Below are 15982 nucleotides of genomic sequence, written 5' to 3'. Positions count from 1 at the left end.
AATCTTGCACCCCTGAGGAAAGAAAAGGTCGGGGATAAGACAGCCACAAAAGCCAAGGGGCAGAGGAACCGCTGAGCCCACATCCTCGCAGTGCTCCCATGGGAGGATGGTGGTGTGACCCCATTGAAATCCAAGGGCTTCCATCAGGCAGCATATGGATCATGTGAAGGAACTCAGGCCCTGTGATTATTTTTCCTTCCTGTTTTTATCAACGGCCTTCAACACAGGGTCTCTAGATGCTGCTGGGAATGGTTGATTGATCAAGTCTAAAAAGTAGCTCCTTGGACTAACTGTGAATTCATTATGAAGCTGGGAGCTACCCTGCCCTGAGCTTGTGCTGAGAAGAAGCGTCTGTGTGTGTCTTGCTCCATGTTTTATTGCTGGCTCCAAGCGTCTTCCCCTTTAATTAGTACCAAACCTTATGTACTATTAGAAGTGACTCCTAACATCACTGCCTCACCCCCTCAGATGTAGCTAGTAAAGGATGACTCCGGGGAGAAGGTGGAGAACAAAGCATCTGAGGGAGGGGAGCAGGTAGAGTAACGGGGTGAAGGGACATTGGTAAACTAAGATGGGACATCAGAAAGAGTTTTCTAGCAGTGTTGGTGATTCTCAACCTCGTTAGGCTCAGGGCACTCCTTGGAAAACGTCAGCTCTTAGTCTTCTCTTGTTTTTTGACTACAGAAAAATAATACAGCAATCCTTTGGTTGGAACGAACTCAAAAAGCCCACAACAATTAGTATGTTCTTAATCCAATGGATTCCCATTTGTAACCTCTGGGTTTATATTGTGAATTATGTTTGCACACCTAACAGTGCTAACATCATGTGGCACTGTGCAGCACCCTGGGAAGGCTTTCAAGGCACCCCAAGGTGCTGCGGCACCCTGTGTGAGACAGCTGGTCTAGAACAACCCAGCAGGGAAAGTGGAGGGAGCACAGCTTAGAAAACAGTAAGAGAATCCTTTGCTGGCAGGAGGAATGGACTGGGTAACCTAGCAGGAACTTCACATGGTTAATGCCTGCCTTTGTAAGGACTGCTCTGCCTTTTATAACTATGGGCTAATTCTGGATGAGCAGAAACACAAGGGCCACATAGGCCCCTCCTGCCCCTCTATAGTCACCTGCATGCATGCACGCGCGCGTCCCTGCCAGTGACGGGCCCTGTGTGGAGGTGGCTGTTGTTTTGGCAAGGCCTCGGCAGGGTCTGATGCATTCCAGGCGAGTTTCAACAGATTTTTCTTTCTGCTTAACACAACTCTCTATGGGCCCACACCCCAGTGCCACGGGGAGTCTTTCCATTGATTTCAAAGGGGAATTGATCAGACCCCAAATTAAAGCACTTGAGTCAGGAGAGAGATGGGAAGACACGCGGTGAACTGGTTGTTGCTCCCTTCTCACTTCAGGGAGGCAGGGAGGAGCCTGACATGTCAGGCCTCATCATGTGTGTAATTATAGAACGTATTTGCTGCCCCCGGAATTGCAGACGGCCCAAGCATTACAATCTCCTGCTGGGCCAGGCATCTCTAGGGAGAGCAGGGAAACGAGGAATGAAAAGCACCAGTACCAGGTAGGTTAATATTCCTGGATCAGGGCAGATGATCGCAGGGTATGCTACAGCCAAACTCCCCCTTTTCCTCTCTTTACGCCGACTTCAGCACTTTAGGCAATCCCAGTCACTTCACGCTGCTCCTGAGAACAGATCCTGGCTCCGTCCTGAACAGTCGCGCAGAATATCCCAGCAGCCTCAGCTGGTGCTAGCAGCAGAGACTGGATGAGCCCTGAACTAGGAGGAGCCTAAGAGATGTGTGCCCTGTGCGCTGGTACCTGCCACACTCCCGACAACTTCCCTAAGAGCGCTGGCATCTGTTACAGCATCCCCCCGATATGGCCACGAAACCACAGGGGAATAACAAGCAGGGGCGGTGACACATACTGTGTTGTACAGTGCATTTCTAAATCAGCTCCTCACACGTGTCCTGTACAGTGAAGGGAAGGCCTCTACAAGCTCCTGAGTGAGGGAGTGGGTATTTTCAAATGGTGACATTATGAAGGGAATAGTCAGGCCTGAGCCCCAGAGCTATTAATAGGGTGGCCTGTATTGCTGGCTGCAGGCTGCCTGTCCACTGGGTAGGAGCGTGGTGATAGAGAGGGAGGGTGGGAGCAGAGAGGGAGGAGGGGCAAGTGAGGAAGGCTGCCTAAACTTGGATGTCCCAAGTACGTAAGTATCCCGGTCCCGGAGGGGGAGGTCAGCTGTCGCAGCACAGATTCTCTGAGGGTGTTTCATCCCCTCTAAAATACTCAGCTGACAGGGCAAGGATTGCAAAACACAGCCCCCATCACTCCACTACCTATAAATAGAAGGCACTCAGCTGGTTGGAAAGTTAGAGAAGTTTCTCGGCTCTGAGCACGAACATTTATTTAGGCTCTTTCCTGAGACCCAAAAGGAAGGTTGGAGAGACGGAGAGGAAACAGGCTTTGTAACCTCAGAAGTTCTTTTTTTCCTCTGCTTCTGGAAAGTTTTTATTACCAAAGTTTTCTTTTCTCTCCTCTCCTTCCCTTGTGTGCAATTCAAACAAATAAGAAGCTGTTTTCTCTCCGCTGCCTCGCTGCCTGGAGACTTCTTTTGTCCCTCTGTTTTTAAACTTTTGAATGATAAAGCCCTGATTTTTGTTTTTTAAGCTTGTTTTTGGAGAGAGCCGAGATTCTGGTATAAGCAGCCAGAAGCTGAAATTCCAGTCCGCCCAGCTGCTGGTGAGTGGATTTACTGCATCACGTGAAAGTTTACAGCCAGGAACGTCAAGGCAAACATTGACATTTCAGAGGGGAACGTGCAGCCTAGAGCCAGAGAAAGTTGGAGGACTTCTGTTTTGCTCTTGGTTTTGACTTAGAAGAAAACTATGGCCGACGGCCAGATGCCCTTTTCCTGCCATTATCCCACCAGGCACCGAAGTGTCCGGGACCCATTCAGAGAGACTGGCTTGACCTCTCGCCTGCTGGACGATGACTTTGGCATGTCCCCATTCTCTGGGGATCTAACTGCAGACTGGCCAGACTGGGCACGACCACGACTGACCACGACATGGCCAGGCCCTTTGCGATCAGGAGTGACCCGAAGCAGTGGCATGTCCCCTCCTGGATACGGCACCAGATTCAGCAGCTACCCTGAGAGCCGGAGTCCTACTGCCTTCTCAAGGGAGCCCTGGAAGGTGTGTGTCAACGTGCACAGTTTTAAACCTGAGGAGCTGACAGTGAAGACCAAGGATGGCTATGTGGAAGTGTCAGGTGAGTGAAGGGTACGGGACAAGGGAAAGTAAGAGGGGAGGAAAGGAACCCAGGGGAAGGAAATTAAGGTAGGTCCTAGGATTTAAAAAAAAAAAAAAAAAAGCCTTCACAACAACTAAGTTTCAAAGCAAATACCTGAAATGCCAGTATAAATGTTGTTTGAAAAAAGACTGATTTCTGCAGAGTTTGCAACCCAAACAACAGAGCCGGGTGCCTCTTCCCAAGAACATGAACCTAGAACAAAAAGCAGTGTGACACTATTCATGCTGTGGGAGTTATTACTTGCTGACACCCATGCAAGTGAGTGGACACCCAAGGCCGGGAGGTTTCAGTGTTCTTCGTTTCACCAATCTAGGTGGCTGCTGAGAAAGGAAAGGTGTTTTCTTAAACTAGGCACAATTAAAGTCCAAACACAGGGCAAGAAGCAACTGGGTTTTCAAAGTTGCCTCAGGACTAGCAGCTGAGCTCCCAAATCACAGAGGGGAGCTTTGAATATCTCGGTTCACAGCACATAAAGTGAGCACCTGATCCTGCTTGCTGCTGTGACGAGGGCAGAGGAATCAGTCCCAAGCATAGGATAACAGATCATACCCACTTCTGCACTTTGCCTACAGCTGCACCAGTCTCACTGGATTGAACTGTATTGATTAGTCTCACCAGCCCCTGTGGGACCACCCTTAATAGCTAGAACTACACACAGAAGTCTGAGTTTGCAGGACCAGACCCCAATTGTATCCTGTTAATTATAGATCATTACAGAGACTTGGTAGCTAAGGGAGTTTCCCTTAAAGGGACAAAGTCCTCAGGAACTTACCGGAAGTCAGGAATGGTGCAATACTCTTTTGACCCTCCCCTAAACACTTGCAAACAAGGGGCAGAAAACCATGCCCATAAATGGTTAAGAAGAGGTTTTAAAATAAGGCAGGAATAACAACCCAGGAGGAAAACACATGCATGTGAGTGCAATTAAGTTAGATAAGGGTGATGGAAAAAGAACATAGAGCTGGGGAACAAAGGGAGAGGTTAGCAGAGTAGAAACAACAAAAGAAATAACCTGGGAGAAAAAAAACCCCACCTCTTTATATTGTGTCTAATTGTTAATTCATTTAGCAGCCCCTACAATAACATTAATGACAGAGCAAATTCAGCGGTGCTGAATAAGAAGGCCATAAGCACTTCCATAAAAATTCAATCGTGATTCCCCAACAATTAATGTAGCATTAAAAATAATGTGTTGCCAGGAAAATATAAAACAGACCGAAAACGAATAAAAAGGATGAGATTGCCTTTGTGCATCCTTGCTAACAAGCACCAGGGGAAGGAAGCCCTTTCTTCTCCTTGTGACAAGGTATTTAGTGCAATTTGCAGATTCATTGGAATCTGATGGGGCTGTGCTGGGGGTACTTTTGCTATGGCCTTGAGCTTGCAACCTCTGGGCTGTCAACTATGCACCTTAGCACCCCCCTTCCCCCCCAACCCCCCTCCAATGGGTTGAAGAGCCTAAAAAAAAGAGGAGGGAGAGATGTATGGGACCCAGGGCTAGAGCTTCAGCTGCCATAAATAAAGGGAGGTCCTGTGACTTCAGAAGAGCAGTGCCAGTCTACTGCAGCTGAGGGTGTGACTGTGCTGAGCTGTAAGTGCTGTAGCCAAGAGCAGGATCCCTGGGGGTGGAGGCTAGAGGAGGGTGATGGTGGGAAAGGAGTGGCTGGGCTGCCAGCATAGGATTCAGTCTGAACTTTGAGGCTGGTAGTGAAGAAAAACAACATGAAGGCTGGTAAGGAGCAGACTCACAGCGCCTGCCGGCAGTCACAGCACAGCGCAAGAGCCTAGGGAAGCAGGACACACCTGCTCCAGGCACAGGGCTCCCCAGAAGAATGCAGTGTAACTGCACTTAGCGTGGCACAGAGCCTGGGCCAGCTAGCGCACCTCACACAGAGGGCTCTTGGCATGTGCCCAGGGCCACACTAACATCCTCTGTTCTGTGTGCTACACGCCACGGCTTGCCATACTTCGCTGTATGCTCCTCAGTGCTGTCCTTTGATGGTGTGGACAAGCATAGGTGACACGTAGGGAGGGCACGGGGCGGGGGGGGCACATACCCCTCACCTAAAGTGCTGGTGCCCCCCCTGACAGCGAGCCTTCCTGCTGGTAGGGGGGCACAGAGAGCGCTATTGGCTCCCCTGAAATTGGCTCCACCAGCAGCTCCACCAACTGGCTGCCATGCCACCAGTTGGCCACTGGGGGACCCCCATGGTCATGCCCCACTGGTGCCCCCCAGACTTGGGAGGCACAAGTCACCCATGTGGACAAACCTGCAGATTTAGAGCAAGCAAAGCCTCAACACAGGAATGGATCAGTCTAACCTGGGGCTCTTCTAACTTGGACCTCTATGATCCAAAGAGGGAGGTTTAGGGACTCGACAAGAGTGACCATGACCAGGACAAATCTAGTGTTACCAGCTGCTTTCTCATAAATCCTTCCAGAGGAGCAGGGTAAACTAAGGGAAAGGGCCTTTCCCCTTCCAGGGAGTTCAGTGCAAGGAACTCTGCATTAGAGGGGGGATGAGCCTAGAATCAAAGTGAGACACTCTCCTCTAAAAAGCCACGTAATCTTGGGATAGATTTTAGTCAAAGGAAACGCCACTCTCCTCTCTCCCAATCCCTCCCCACCTTTGGACAGCAGGCTCTCCATGTGCTTGGTAGCTCAGCTTTTAATTCGCGGTTGACATTCCTGAGCTGCCGGCTGGTGACAGCCTGTCTCGTGGAACATGAGAGGGTGCCTGATACTTGCTCTTTGGGCTGCTCCAGCCTGGAATATAAAAGCTGTGTCTCCTACAATCTGAAGCCACTGGCACTTCCATTCATTTACACAAGAGCTGAATCTGCCTTGAACATGGAGCCCAGGAACAACACCTAAAAACCAGTTTCCTTTCTAACTTTTGCTGAAGTTCTTTCTCACCCCCATAAATAGAGCTGGGGCTGAATCCTGAGGCTGGGGTGACAGCAGTGAGAGACGTGGCTGGGTGCTGATTCTGGACATGCATCAGTATTGTACCAGTGTATGAGCACTTCTGATTCACACACACTGACTCATATAATTTTATTCCTTCCTCCAGACTGTAGCATTTTTATCATAAGAGATATACATCTCTACCTGGTAAGAGAGAATATCTAAGCACCTACTTTGATTTTAAACTTTCACCAGACAGAAGGCTTTCAGTTATTTTATTGCCTTATACACACACCCAGTGTTTAATTAGAGACCTTTCTCTGTGACAAGTAGTAATAACGCTTCACCTTTACCACCAGTCTCTGGCTCCCACAGTCTAATTAAGCCAGAGTCACCCGGAATGGAATTAACCCTGTGGCTGCCAAATGAATATTGTGCATTATGTAGGACTACATTCATTATGAATATTTAAGAACAAAAAGTATGCTGATTACAGACAAATAAGGGAATGAAGTCTCTGCCCTGTGTTAAATAAAGAGCAATCCAGTAAAGGGTCAAAGAGAGAACATTCCCACCTCTTAAAATTTTTATCACGAGTCTTGCAATATTTTGTGGGATTTTTTTAAAGCCCCAGGTCTAGGAGCCATGTGATTAAATAAGACTCTCATCTCAGCCTTCCTTTCAAAATAAAGTTAATTGTCCAAATATATTTGTGAAAGGAAGTCTGAAAATACCCTTCCAAAAGCTTAGAAGGCAAAGAGAACGAGCTTTTCTTCTTTACTATTTCAGCAGTTTTAAGCTGACATCATGACTTCTGCATCATGTTTTTTCAAACACTAGGTACAGACAAATCATGGTTATTAGCATGGTCATCCCATACCTTCACCACCCACAGTGCAGGTTTGTGCACTAAAAAAATAATTGTTCCTACTAGCTGAAAGAGACTGTTGAGAAGAACCAGGGCTTCATACAAAGAAACTGCCTGCTGTACAGTTTCTAAAATAACCTAGTTAAGGGAAACACAGTTAGTTCCATGTGTTGGGCTGTATACTGAATGATTCATTTAGCAGCCCCTGCAATAGCATTATGGAAGGTCACAGGGACTACAGTCAAAGGTTTTATGCAGAAAGTGACTTTAGGGAGGGATTTTAAATAGAACATGGAAACAGTGCAGGCACCAGAGGCACAGAATTCAGCCTACTGGTTCCAAAATCCTTCCACTTAATTTATAGCCACATTTCTTGAACTACAGCTACTTCCCTCACAGCAGCACTGTTCCTTTCGGGATCATTCTCTGTAAGGCACTGGGAAAGAACGCCTCTGCATGGTAATTTACCGGTCATCAATGGGGGCACAGGATGTGCTTTAAATTCTTCAGCTACATCCACTCTTAGATGCCATCAGATACTTCCCCAACTGCAGGTCTGGAACTTTTCCCAAGATATGACATTCTCTGCTCACTACAGACATATCAGGCAACCAGCAGTATCAGACAACTGGGATCTGCAAAGGCCCTTCCTGTCAACAGTTCTTACTTGCCTATGACTTCTAAATAGCTATTTTTAGCTATTTAATTGATCTGTCCTAACTGGAAGCAACAGCAAAGCTCTCATGGACTTTTACATCCTCAGGTAGCTTTGACTTCTTAGTTATCTCATTGCTGTTTTGGAACTTGAATATTGTATGGGGGAGGGGGGGTTGCCATTAGAAAAATAAGTTCTAGGTTGTGTGAAAATATGGTAATACTCAACATGAATGCTACTAATGTGGGTGGATGAAAGCAGGTTTTATATTTGGCCTATCTAGCGCCTGAATTGTCTTCATGCTGTCGATATTAATAAGCTTAGATCTTTAGCAAAGGTTGTCATGAAGTAGTGGTTCATGACCTCTTCCAAACCAGGAATTTTTCCTGAGCCCTCCTTTCCATATGATCAGGACCATCCTCCTTTTGGCAATATAGGAAGTGCAGACTCACCATGACTCCATGATCCCTACAGATGACTCTCTGGGAGTTGCATGTCTAAAGATGAGAATTGTTATCTTAAGTTTCTCTAGGTCTGATTTTCTTCCCAGACTGGCATAAATCAGAAGTAACTCCACTGAAGCTGTAAGGTATACTTGCGCTGAAGTATACCTACCTGGTCTAGGCAAGATATAACCCGAAGCAGAAGGCAGTGTTCCTTCTCTCGTGCTGCCTGTTTACTGCAAAATGCAAGGCTTAGTACTGCAGGTTCCTTTGCCATTATCTTTTCAGATTATTTCCCTCCTGGAAGAATTCTTGCTGGAAGACAAATGCAAACACTCTGCTGGGTTTACTTGTGAAGATGGATTTGAACTTGTGGGAAGATGGGAAAGCAAAATCCAAATAGAGCTATTTTTGTCTGCTTAAAAAAAATAGACTGTGCAATAATAATTGAATGTTCTCATCCCATCCAGGCAAACATGAAGAGCAACAGGAAGAAGGAGGGATTGTCTCCAAGAACTTCACCAAGAAAATCCAGTACGTACCATACTATATATGCAGCTATTACTTTGTGCTTTCTAATGGGGCTTCCTCGTTCAGAGAGATTCTCATGGGAGAGAACAGAGGTTAGAAATGACAGCAAGACTGTTCTTAAGAGCACACAATGATCCTCTTAACAAGCCATCAGGTCACCCTGCTGTCCTCTCTGTGCTCTCAACTCCCTAGGATCTGTGAAAGGATTAGCAATTCTTCTCCCAAACACACAGGGTCCCATTGACATAAATGGGATTAGCCTAAAACAGAATGTATCCCTAATGTACATCCTCCTGATATCCAAATAGAAGGGATATGGATGGCTAATGTACTATCACCGGCCTGTGCTCATAGGGAATCTGCTAACCTTGCTAGCTTGAAGTGGTGACTTGTAAGTGCATGTATGAAGCCAATTACAGAAGCTTCATAAAATTCCTTCCTAACAGAGAATTTAACCCTACGAGATGCCAGGTGCCAGCATCTGCATGGACTCAAGGTGAGGACCCTGGCACCTCACAGGAACAAAACAATAAATAGATAAGCTCAGAATTTTGAAACAGAATAAGTGATTTAGAGCTACAGTTTCCATTGAAATCGAAGGTGTGCATCTAAATCCTCCTAGCAGCTTTGAAAATCTCAACTATAAAGGCAGGTTCACTTGGGAAGATGGGCGGGAAATATTCATCAGGTAAGGTGTGTTTGAAGCACACTGGAGGACTCCCCGTCTGCAAACCACATTCCTTAAGGATTTATTATTATAAGCCTGAGTGTATGTTTATGCGATAGATTACAGGGGCCAAATATATCCCTGACAGACTCATAGTATTACTTCAGTAATATTACATCATGACTGACTCCACAATATATTTATGTGTATGTGAGTATTAAAAACTCATTTACGTCCTCAATATTTAGATTACACGAATGAGTGACACTGCAGAACCCTTGCCAATTGATATGAATCAGTGTGTCTTAGCCCAGTGCCTAGTGAGCGGGTATCTATATAAAAACAGGTCCCCTTTCTGTCAATCTTGAGAGAGGCCACTTGGTGAGAAACCCACGGAAAACAAATTCCCCCTTATTATTTTTTTTTTTTTTTTCAATTTCGTGTCTCTGGACAAATCAGCCAAATCAGTTCTGAACTCCCTCGACTGAGCAGAGCTCAATCATTCAAATCTGTGTGGCACTACCACCAGCAAGCATCCTCCCTCCCAGACTCTTCAGCCTGGGGCTTCAGATACTCCAAAACCCATGGCAGGCATCTTATGTGCAAGCCCGGAGCCTGGAGGCCTTGGAGTTCAGATGCCTCCTAGTCTCGCTTGCCCCTAGGAAAAAGGCTGAAGGAGCATGCTAGAGGGAAAGCCCAAGAGCAATCCTCCTGAATCACTATAAATTGTGTAGCCAAGATCCTCCCATCGGGATGCTATAGTAATATCTCATAGGGGTGCCCACCCACAATGCAAGGGACAGGTCTCCACTTTCAGTTACACCAAGACATTCAGGGCCAGGAAGAAGGGGATCTCCCCTGCCAGGTACAGTTAAACCACCTGTCCAACATCATCCTCATGGTATCTCTTCTGCCCTCTTAGTGTATAAAGTGATCTCTGATCTCTCCTCTAGCCCCAAACAGTCCGCAAATTCACAGCCAGCTTCTAAAAAACTGAGACAGGTTTCAGTTCAGAACCCAGATCCAAATTCCCCCCATTGGTGAATCAATAGAGGAAAATGTAATTACAATTCAGTTTGGATGGCAGGAGCCCTGGCTTCTATTCCCTGCTCTGTTATTGACTTGTGTCACTTAAGCACTCTATGCCTCAGTTTACCCACCTGTAGAACAAGAGTAATGCCACATGAAGCTTTGAAAAGCATTTTAAGGTCTATAGATGACTAGCTCTACAGAAGGACTAAGTATTAGAGATCAACAGGCATCAGACAATGCCAAGCTAAAGCTGACAACTCCACTATTTTAAAGTTTCTTTCCCACTGCAAAGAAACAGATCTTGGCTGGGTTGTCTGTGTTTAACTTCAATGCACATGCTTTGGCTTGATTGTGTACACGTGTGTATTACGTAGGCAGAGATAGCCCTGCACACTGCAGTTTGTTTTTCCGTTGGCAGGAAAGTGAATGCTGGATTTGGAGAAAAACAAGGCTGGGCAAGGCAGAGAGGGTACAGGTGGTGGGTGTTTTCATCTCACAGAAGGACTTGACAGATTTATTTCCTGTGATATTTCTGGCTATGGATGATCTAGTCCTGTGGTGGATCTGTAATGCACGGCAAATGCCTCATTGGCTCATGGTGCTTATAAATATTTCATGACTGGGGCAAAACAAAAGATTGTTTTGTAAGGTTTACCCAGCCATCATCCCAACTGCATTCATTGTGGCTACCATCTACAATCGGCTGGTACATTTATGTTGTGGGTGGGAATAAAGGAGAAGGGAAAATAAGCAAGGAAATCATGTCAAGGAATGGATTTATAAACTCCAGGGATTAACTGGCTGGGTGGAGCTAAAAGTAGTAGGAGAATGACTGTCAGACTCCAAAAAGAAGTTGCCAGTGAGATGTTTTGATAACTCTCAACAATTGCTCTCTCTTAGAGAGACAATGAAAAAAGGCCCTAAATAGAAATTAAAGTCCCAGGCCAGGAAAACACAGAAGGATGTTCATAACTGAGTGGATGAGTAGTCCTGTAGAGTCAATGGGACTACTCATGCGTTTTGTCATGCACATGATTTAATTCTTTGCTGAGCTGGGACTAAATCTCTAAATGCACCAGATATTTGCATTAATCTTCCAGTTGGGCCATGGTATTTTTTTAACCAAAGTGAGAAGCAGCAAGTATGCTGATTTTTTTTTTTACAGCCCCCAGTTTATCTCCTGGCAAAAATGTCTGATCAAAACTAGCCAAAGGAGGATTCTTTCAGGATAAAGCAAAAGAGTCAGGATGGCTTATGAATCTTAACTGAGCTGAAATCCACTAGAAAAGCCAAATACACCCATTCTCCAAAGTCAGAATCACCTCAATAAGCGTGTGCAGCTGTGATTGCACAGCCAGTCCTCCAGCCTGCCTGCCCTGAGGGCAGCTGTAATGGTGCAGCCCACTTCAGCATAGTCCCAAAGAAAGCACCTTGGGAGTGAAAGCACTGATGTCAGTGGAGTTTCATAGTTTCGTAGTTGGTAGGGTTGGAAGGGACCTGAGCAGATCATCAAGTCCGACCCCCTGCCATGGGCAGGAAAGAGTACTGCGGTCAAACAACCCCTGCAAGGTGTCTATCTAGCCTCCTTTTGAAGACCCCCAGGGTAGGAGTGAGCACCACTTCCCTTGGAAGTTGGTTCCAGATCCTAGCTGCCCTGACTGTGAAGTAGTGCCTCCTGATATCTAGCCTGAATCTACTCTCCGTCAACTTATGGCCATTATTCCTTGTTACTCCCGGTAGTGCTCAGGGGAACAGGGACTCTCCTATTGCCTGCTGGTCTCCCTTGGCAAGTTTATAGACAACCACCAGATCCCCTCTCAGCCTTACCTGAGATCCTGGGGGCCTTCTGGGGCAGCAGCAGCAGTAATCTAGGCACGCAGGACCTGGCCGGCAGCCAGAGCATGACTTTGGCTGGCCAGGTTCTGGTTTCTGACAGTGCACATTGCAGCCACATGCACCGCCTGCTTTTTTCTGCTGCAGCTTTTTAGATACTGGCATTTCCCAGTATCTAATTTTGTTGCCGTGCTGCAAATACGCAGCACAGCAAACATTCACAAGTGCTGCATGTGTTTTGCAGCACCTCAAAAGGTTTTGAGGTGCCGCAAACCTCACATTCCCCCTTGTAGGGACGCAGTCACAGAGTTCATAGTAAAACCCTACCAAACTTCCCACGGAGGCTTTTCTGTCCAAATATTAGCAGACTGATGTGTCTGGGTACAAACTGGCTGAGTGAGACTGGAGAGGCTGGTACCAAAACAGAGCCTGCAGAGATCTCACCTCCTTACCAATCCAGGGCAGCTATTTAATAACAAGGCAGAGAGGCTCCTTATATGGACATGGGTTTTTTGCCATGACGCATGCTGCCACATAAAAATGATTTAACTTGTGCTTTGCAGAAGCTCTGGCTGCAAAAGCTGTGAGTGACATCCAGTCAAACATATCTGCAGAGGAGATTAAACAGAGAGCCTTTCAGAGAATGGGGGACAAAGAAACCTCTTTAAAAATACACAGAACATCCACAGTCTTAAGCATAAGAGCAGCAGACTTTACTGATTTCCAGACAGGTAACCCGTGGGCAAACACAAGCCTGCATATTTGAGTTATATTAATTTAACATTAACAATTCTTTGCACTTTACAAATAGTGCCTTCCAGTCCCCTTAAAACACTACCAGCATGAATTAACTTGAGCCCACAACAGCCAATAAAGTAAGTACATATTATCATCATCGTTTTACACATGGGGGACGGAGACGGAGGACGGGGGACTGAGGGCAGGACAGATCTAATTGACTTGACTGAGGTCTCACAAGAAACATGAGGTAGAGGTGGGTAGGAAGTTCAGGATGCTTGAATGCCAGTCCCATGCTATAACTTGTCTTTGTAAACAGGGCGAGTCTTCATAAACTCATTTAGGGCAGCTCACAGAATATAGTGATCTGTAGGCTTCTGGGTGAACAATAAAAGGGTTGTTTGCCAAGAAAAAATATATAACTGAATAGCTGAAATGTAACCCTAAGCATTTCATGGAAGTTTATTAGGAAACGATAGAATGTCCCCTGGTGCTTCTTCATGTTGAATAAGGAAGCTATTTTCCTAGACATAGTGATCCATGCAGCTAAACAATTTATCTTCTGTTTATGCTTGGGCTGCTACCCTGAAAGATTTGTATCTGCTTTTCTTGTGGAACAGCTGTGTTATCTAGCATCTATTGTGGCCAGTCCCAGGTATGCTTTTTCAAGTATAAAGTACAAAGAATAGACAGGTAAGTAGTGTGTAGGAGCCATTATGGTGCTGTGCCAAATGTCCAACTTGGGAAATGTAACACAGGCAGCATCCGTTAGTGCCTGTATGCCAAGTGCAGGGCAAAATGGTTTGTACACACTGAGGAAAGAGTGGCCTGGAGAATATCAACACTATCTCATTTTCTGTTCCTCTTTTCAGACTCCCCTATGAGGTGGATCCTGTCACAGTTTTTGCATCCTTATCTCCAGAAGGGCTGCTGATCATCGAAGCGCCACAGATACCTCCGTACCAGCAGTACGGAGACAGCAGCTGTGGTAACGAGATACCAATGGACAACCAAGAAGCAACCTGTGCTTGATGCATCTTCCCTGCTTCCATTTTTCCCCCTCTCCCTTCTCAAAAAGATTTCTCTTTGATTCCAGCTGTAATTTCATTAGCTGAACAAACATGTACATTGGATCCTGTATATTCTCTTAAAGGGGCTCTGCTTCATCACATCCTACAGATGTATTCCCTTGTCCTACTCCTGTTCTAATCAGAGTAAGTTTGCACTTAGACAAGGTGGTTGACTGTAGGGCTCCAGTATCATCACTATGGTTGTTGTTACTTGTATTACAGTTGCACTTAGAGGGCCCAACAGAGGTGAAGGCCCCACTGTGCTAGAACTGTACTTATAGTAAGAGACAGTCCTTGCCCCAAAGAACTTACAGTCTAAAAAGACAAGATAAATAAAGGCTGAGGGGAGAAACAGTGGCTCAAGCAAGTGAAGTCACTTAGGAAATAATTTGCAGAGCCAGGTATAGTACCCAGGTCTCCTGGCTCCTAGGCCAATACATTATCCTCTACACAACACTTCCTCTTGTATTACTTGTCATTTTTTTCTCTACTGGCTGAAAACAACCAGGATATGGTAGAGAATTTATCATGGCAAGATCCAAAGAGTGGTTGAAATTCCCTAACAAGCTGCTTATGGGCTCTGCTGGCTCCAAACAAAATCAAATCACAGGGCCTGGGAGAGGTGACTCCGTAACTCCAGCTTCTCTTTGGCATTTCTCCCTTAGTAGTGTCCCAATATGGCCCACAGTTTCACCAAGGTTTTATTGAGGTCTTACATGCGCCAATATCGTTTATCTGTATATCGTACATAATAAAACAGATGTCTTGTTTGTTGTTGTTTTTTGCTATAAGTTAATAAGATGGAATATTTATGACACTCACAAAACTTTCTCCTCTTAAATTAAAGTGCAACTCTTAGAGTCATATTCTACATGTGTCTCTTTCTTTTCCATTTCATGAATGATTGCTCTTTAAACAGCCTCTTACCAGTGTCAAGATTAGTTTTTTGGTGATGGAAAGACTGGCAAGTATTGTTTTGTAGACAGACAACCTGAAAGACCAGACATTCAGAAATGTAACTTGTCTGCATGTTTTGACCCTCTTATTTTATTATCCAGAAAGGATTTGTGCTTTTATTTGACAAACATGATGAATAAAACTTAGTGGATGTTCTTAGCTTTTGTGTTTGCCTTTCTGGAATCAAATCGAGATCTGATAGGTTTGGTTTGTCACATAAAGCCTAGTTTCCCAAGTGGAAGGCTAGTGCATGCAGGGGGGAGGTACAGAATATGTCAGGGAGATGATAGTTAAATACAGCTGTTTGAGACTTTCACTGTGAATTTAATTTTAAATGAAAAATTAAGTGATTGAAAAATTGAAACTTTCCACTTGGAAACAAAACATTTATTTTGGGGTCAGTGTCACATTGACCTGCACCTGTGTAAACTGTCACAGGTCCTCATAGTAGCGGTAATTAATGTAGTCCATAAGGTGCCTCGTTCTTAATTTATTAGCTGGACTATATCTCCAGTTACACCCTCTTTTCCATTCTGGTCAAATCCATGGCTGCAGTGCATCATGGAAAATGCAGTCCAATCAAGGAAGATCCCCCATAGAGAAAAACAGGACTCTCGCACAATTGTCATGAAGTGGTACCTCAGCAGTTCAGGTAGAAAAAAAGTTTGGGTCGAATCAAGCTAAAACAAAGCATTTCAGTTTAGCCCAACAAACCCAAATGAAATATTTTGACATTCAGAGGCCTTCAGTTCTCTGGAGCATTTAGATATTTTGACTCCTTATCCTAATTTAGGATGGAAACGCATCTCAAAATATGAGAATTTCTTGCAGGATGGAAACAGATTTTCAACAAACTCTACTGCTGCGGTTTGTGAGTGGTCCCAGGATTTCCTTGTTTCATCCTACAGCCAAGCAAAAGAGGAGCATGCTTCTATTACTGTGACTATTACAGTAA

The 15982-nt window shown here is 45.3% G+C and overlaps 1 protein-coding gene across 2 annotated transcripts; it reads left to right on the top strand.

Annotated features, from left to right (window-relative positions):
* The first annotated feature begins 1551 nt into the window (after positions 1-1551).
* HSPB8 (heat shock protein family B (small) member 8) lies at positions 1552-15186 on the top strand. 2 transcript variants are annotated; one of them, XM_059713550.1, is made up of 4 exons: positions 1552-1569; positions 2682-3284; positions 8670-8733; positions 13873-15186. In XM_059713550.1, exons 2-4 carry the CDS (start codon positions 2900-2902, stop codon positions 14030-14032), a joined length of 609 nt encoding a protein of 202 aa, XP_059569533.1. In that variant the 5' UTR covers positions 1552-1569; positions 2682-2899; the 3' UTR covers positions 14033-15186. The 2 variants fall into 2 exon arrangements, with proteins under 2 accessions (XP_059569533.1, XP_014449123.1); XM_014593637.3 differs by lacking the exon at positions 1552-1569 and having other exon boundaries at positions 2253-3284.
* The last annotated feature ends 796 nt before the right edge of the window (positions 15187-15982 follow it).

This window comes from Alligator mississippiensis, chromosome 10 (assembly GCF_030867095.1).
Source record: "Alligator mississippiensis isolate rAllMis1 chromosome 10, rAllMis1, whole genome shotgun sequence".
Lineage (NCBI taxonomy): Eukaryota > Metazoa > Chordata > Crocodylia > Alligatoridae > Alligator > Alligator mississippiensis.
Note: the sequence above shows the minus strand (reverse complement) of the source record. Positions and strands in the feature narration are given on the sequence as shown.

What these genes read in the sequence shown, in the direction of transcription:
- HSPB8 (XM_059713550.1), top strand. Translation starts at nt 2,900, where the DNA reads ATGGCCGACGGCCAGATGCCCTTTTCCTGCCATTATCCCACCAGGCAC. An exon ending in TGGCTATGTGGAAGTGTCAG is followed by an intron (nt 3,285 to 8,669) that starts GTGAGTGAAGGG and finishes CATCCCATCCAG; the next exon opens with GCAAACATGAAGAGCAACAG. An exon ending in AACTTCACCAAGAAAATCCA is followed by an intron (nt 8,734 to 13,872) that starts GTACGTACCATA and finishes TCCTCTTTTCAG; the next exon opens with ACTCCCCTATGAGGTGGATC.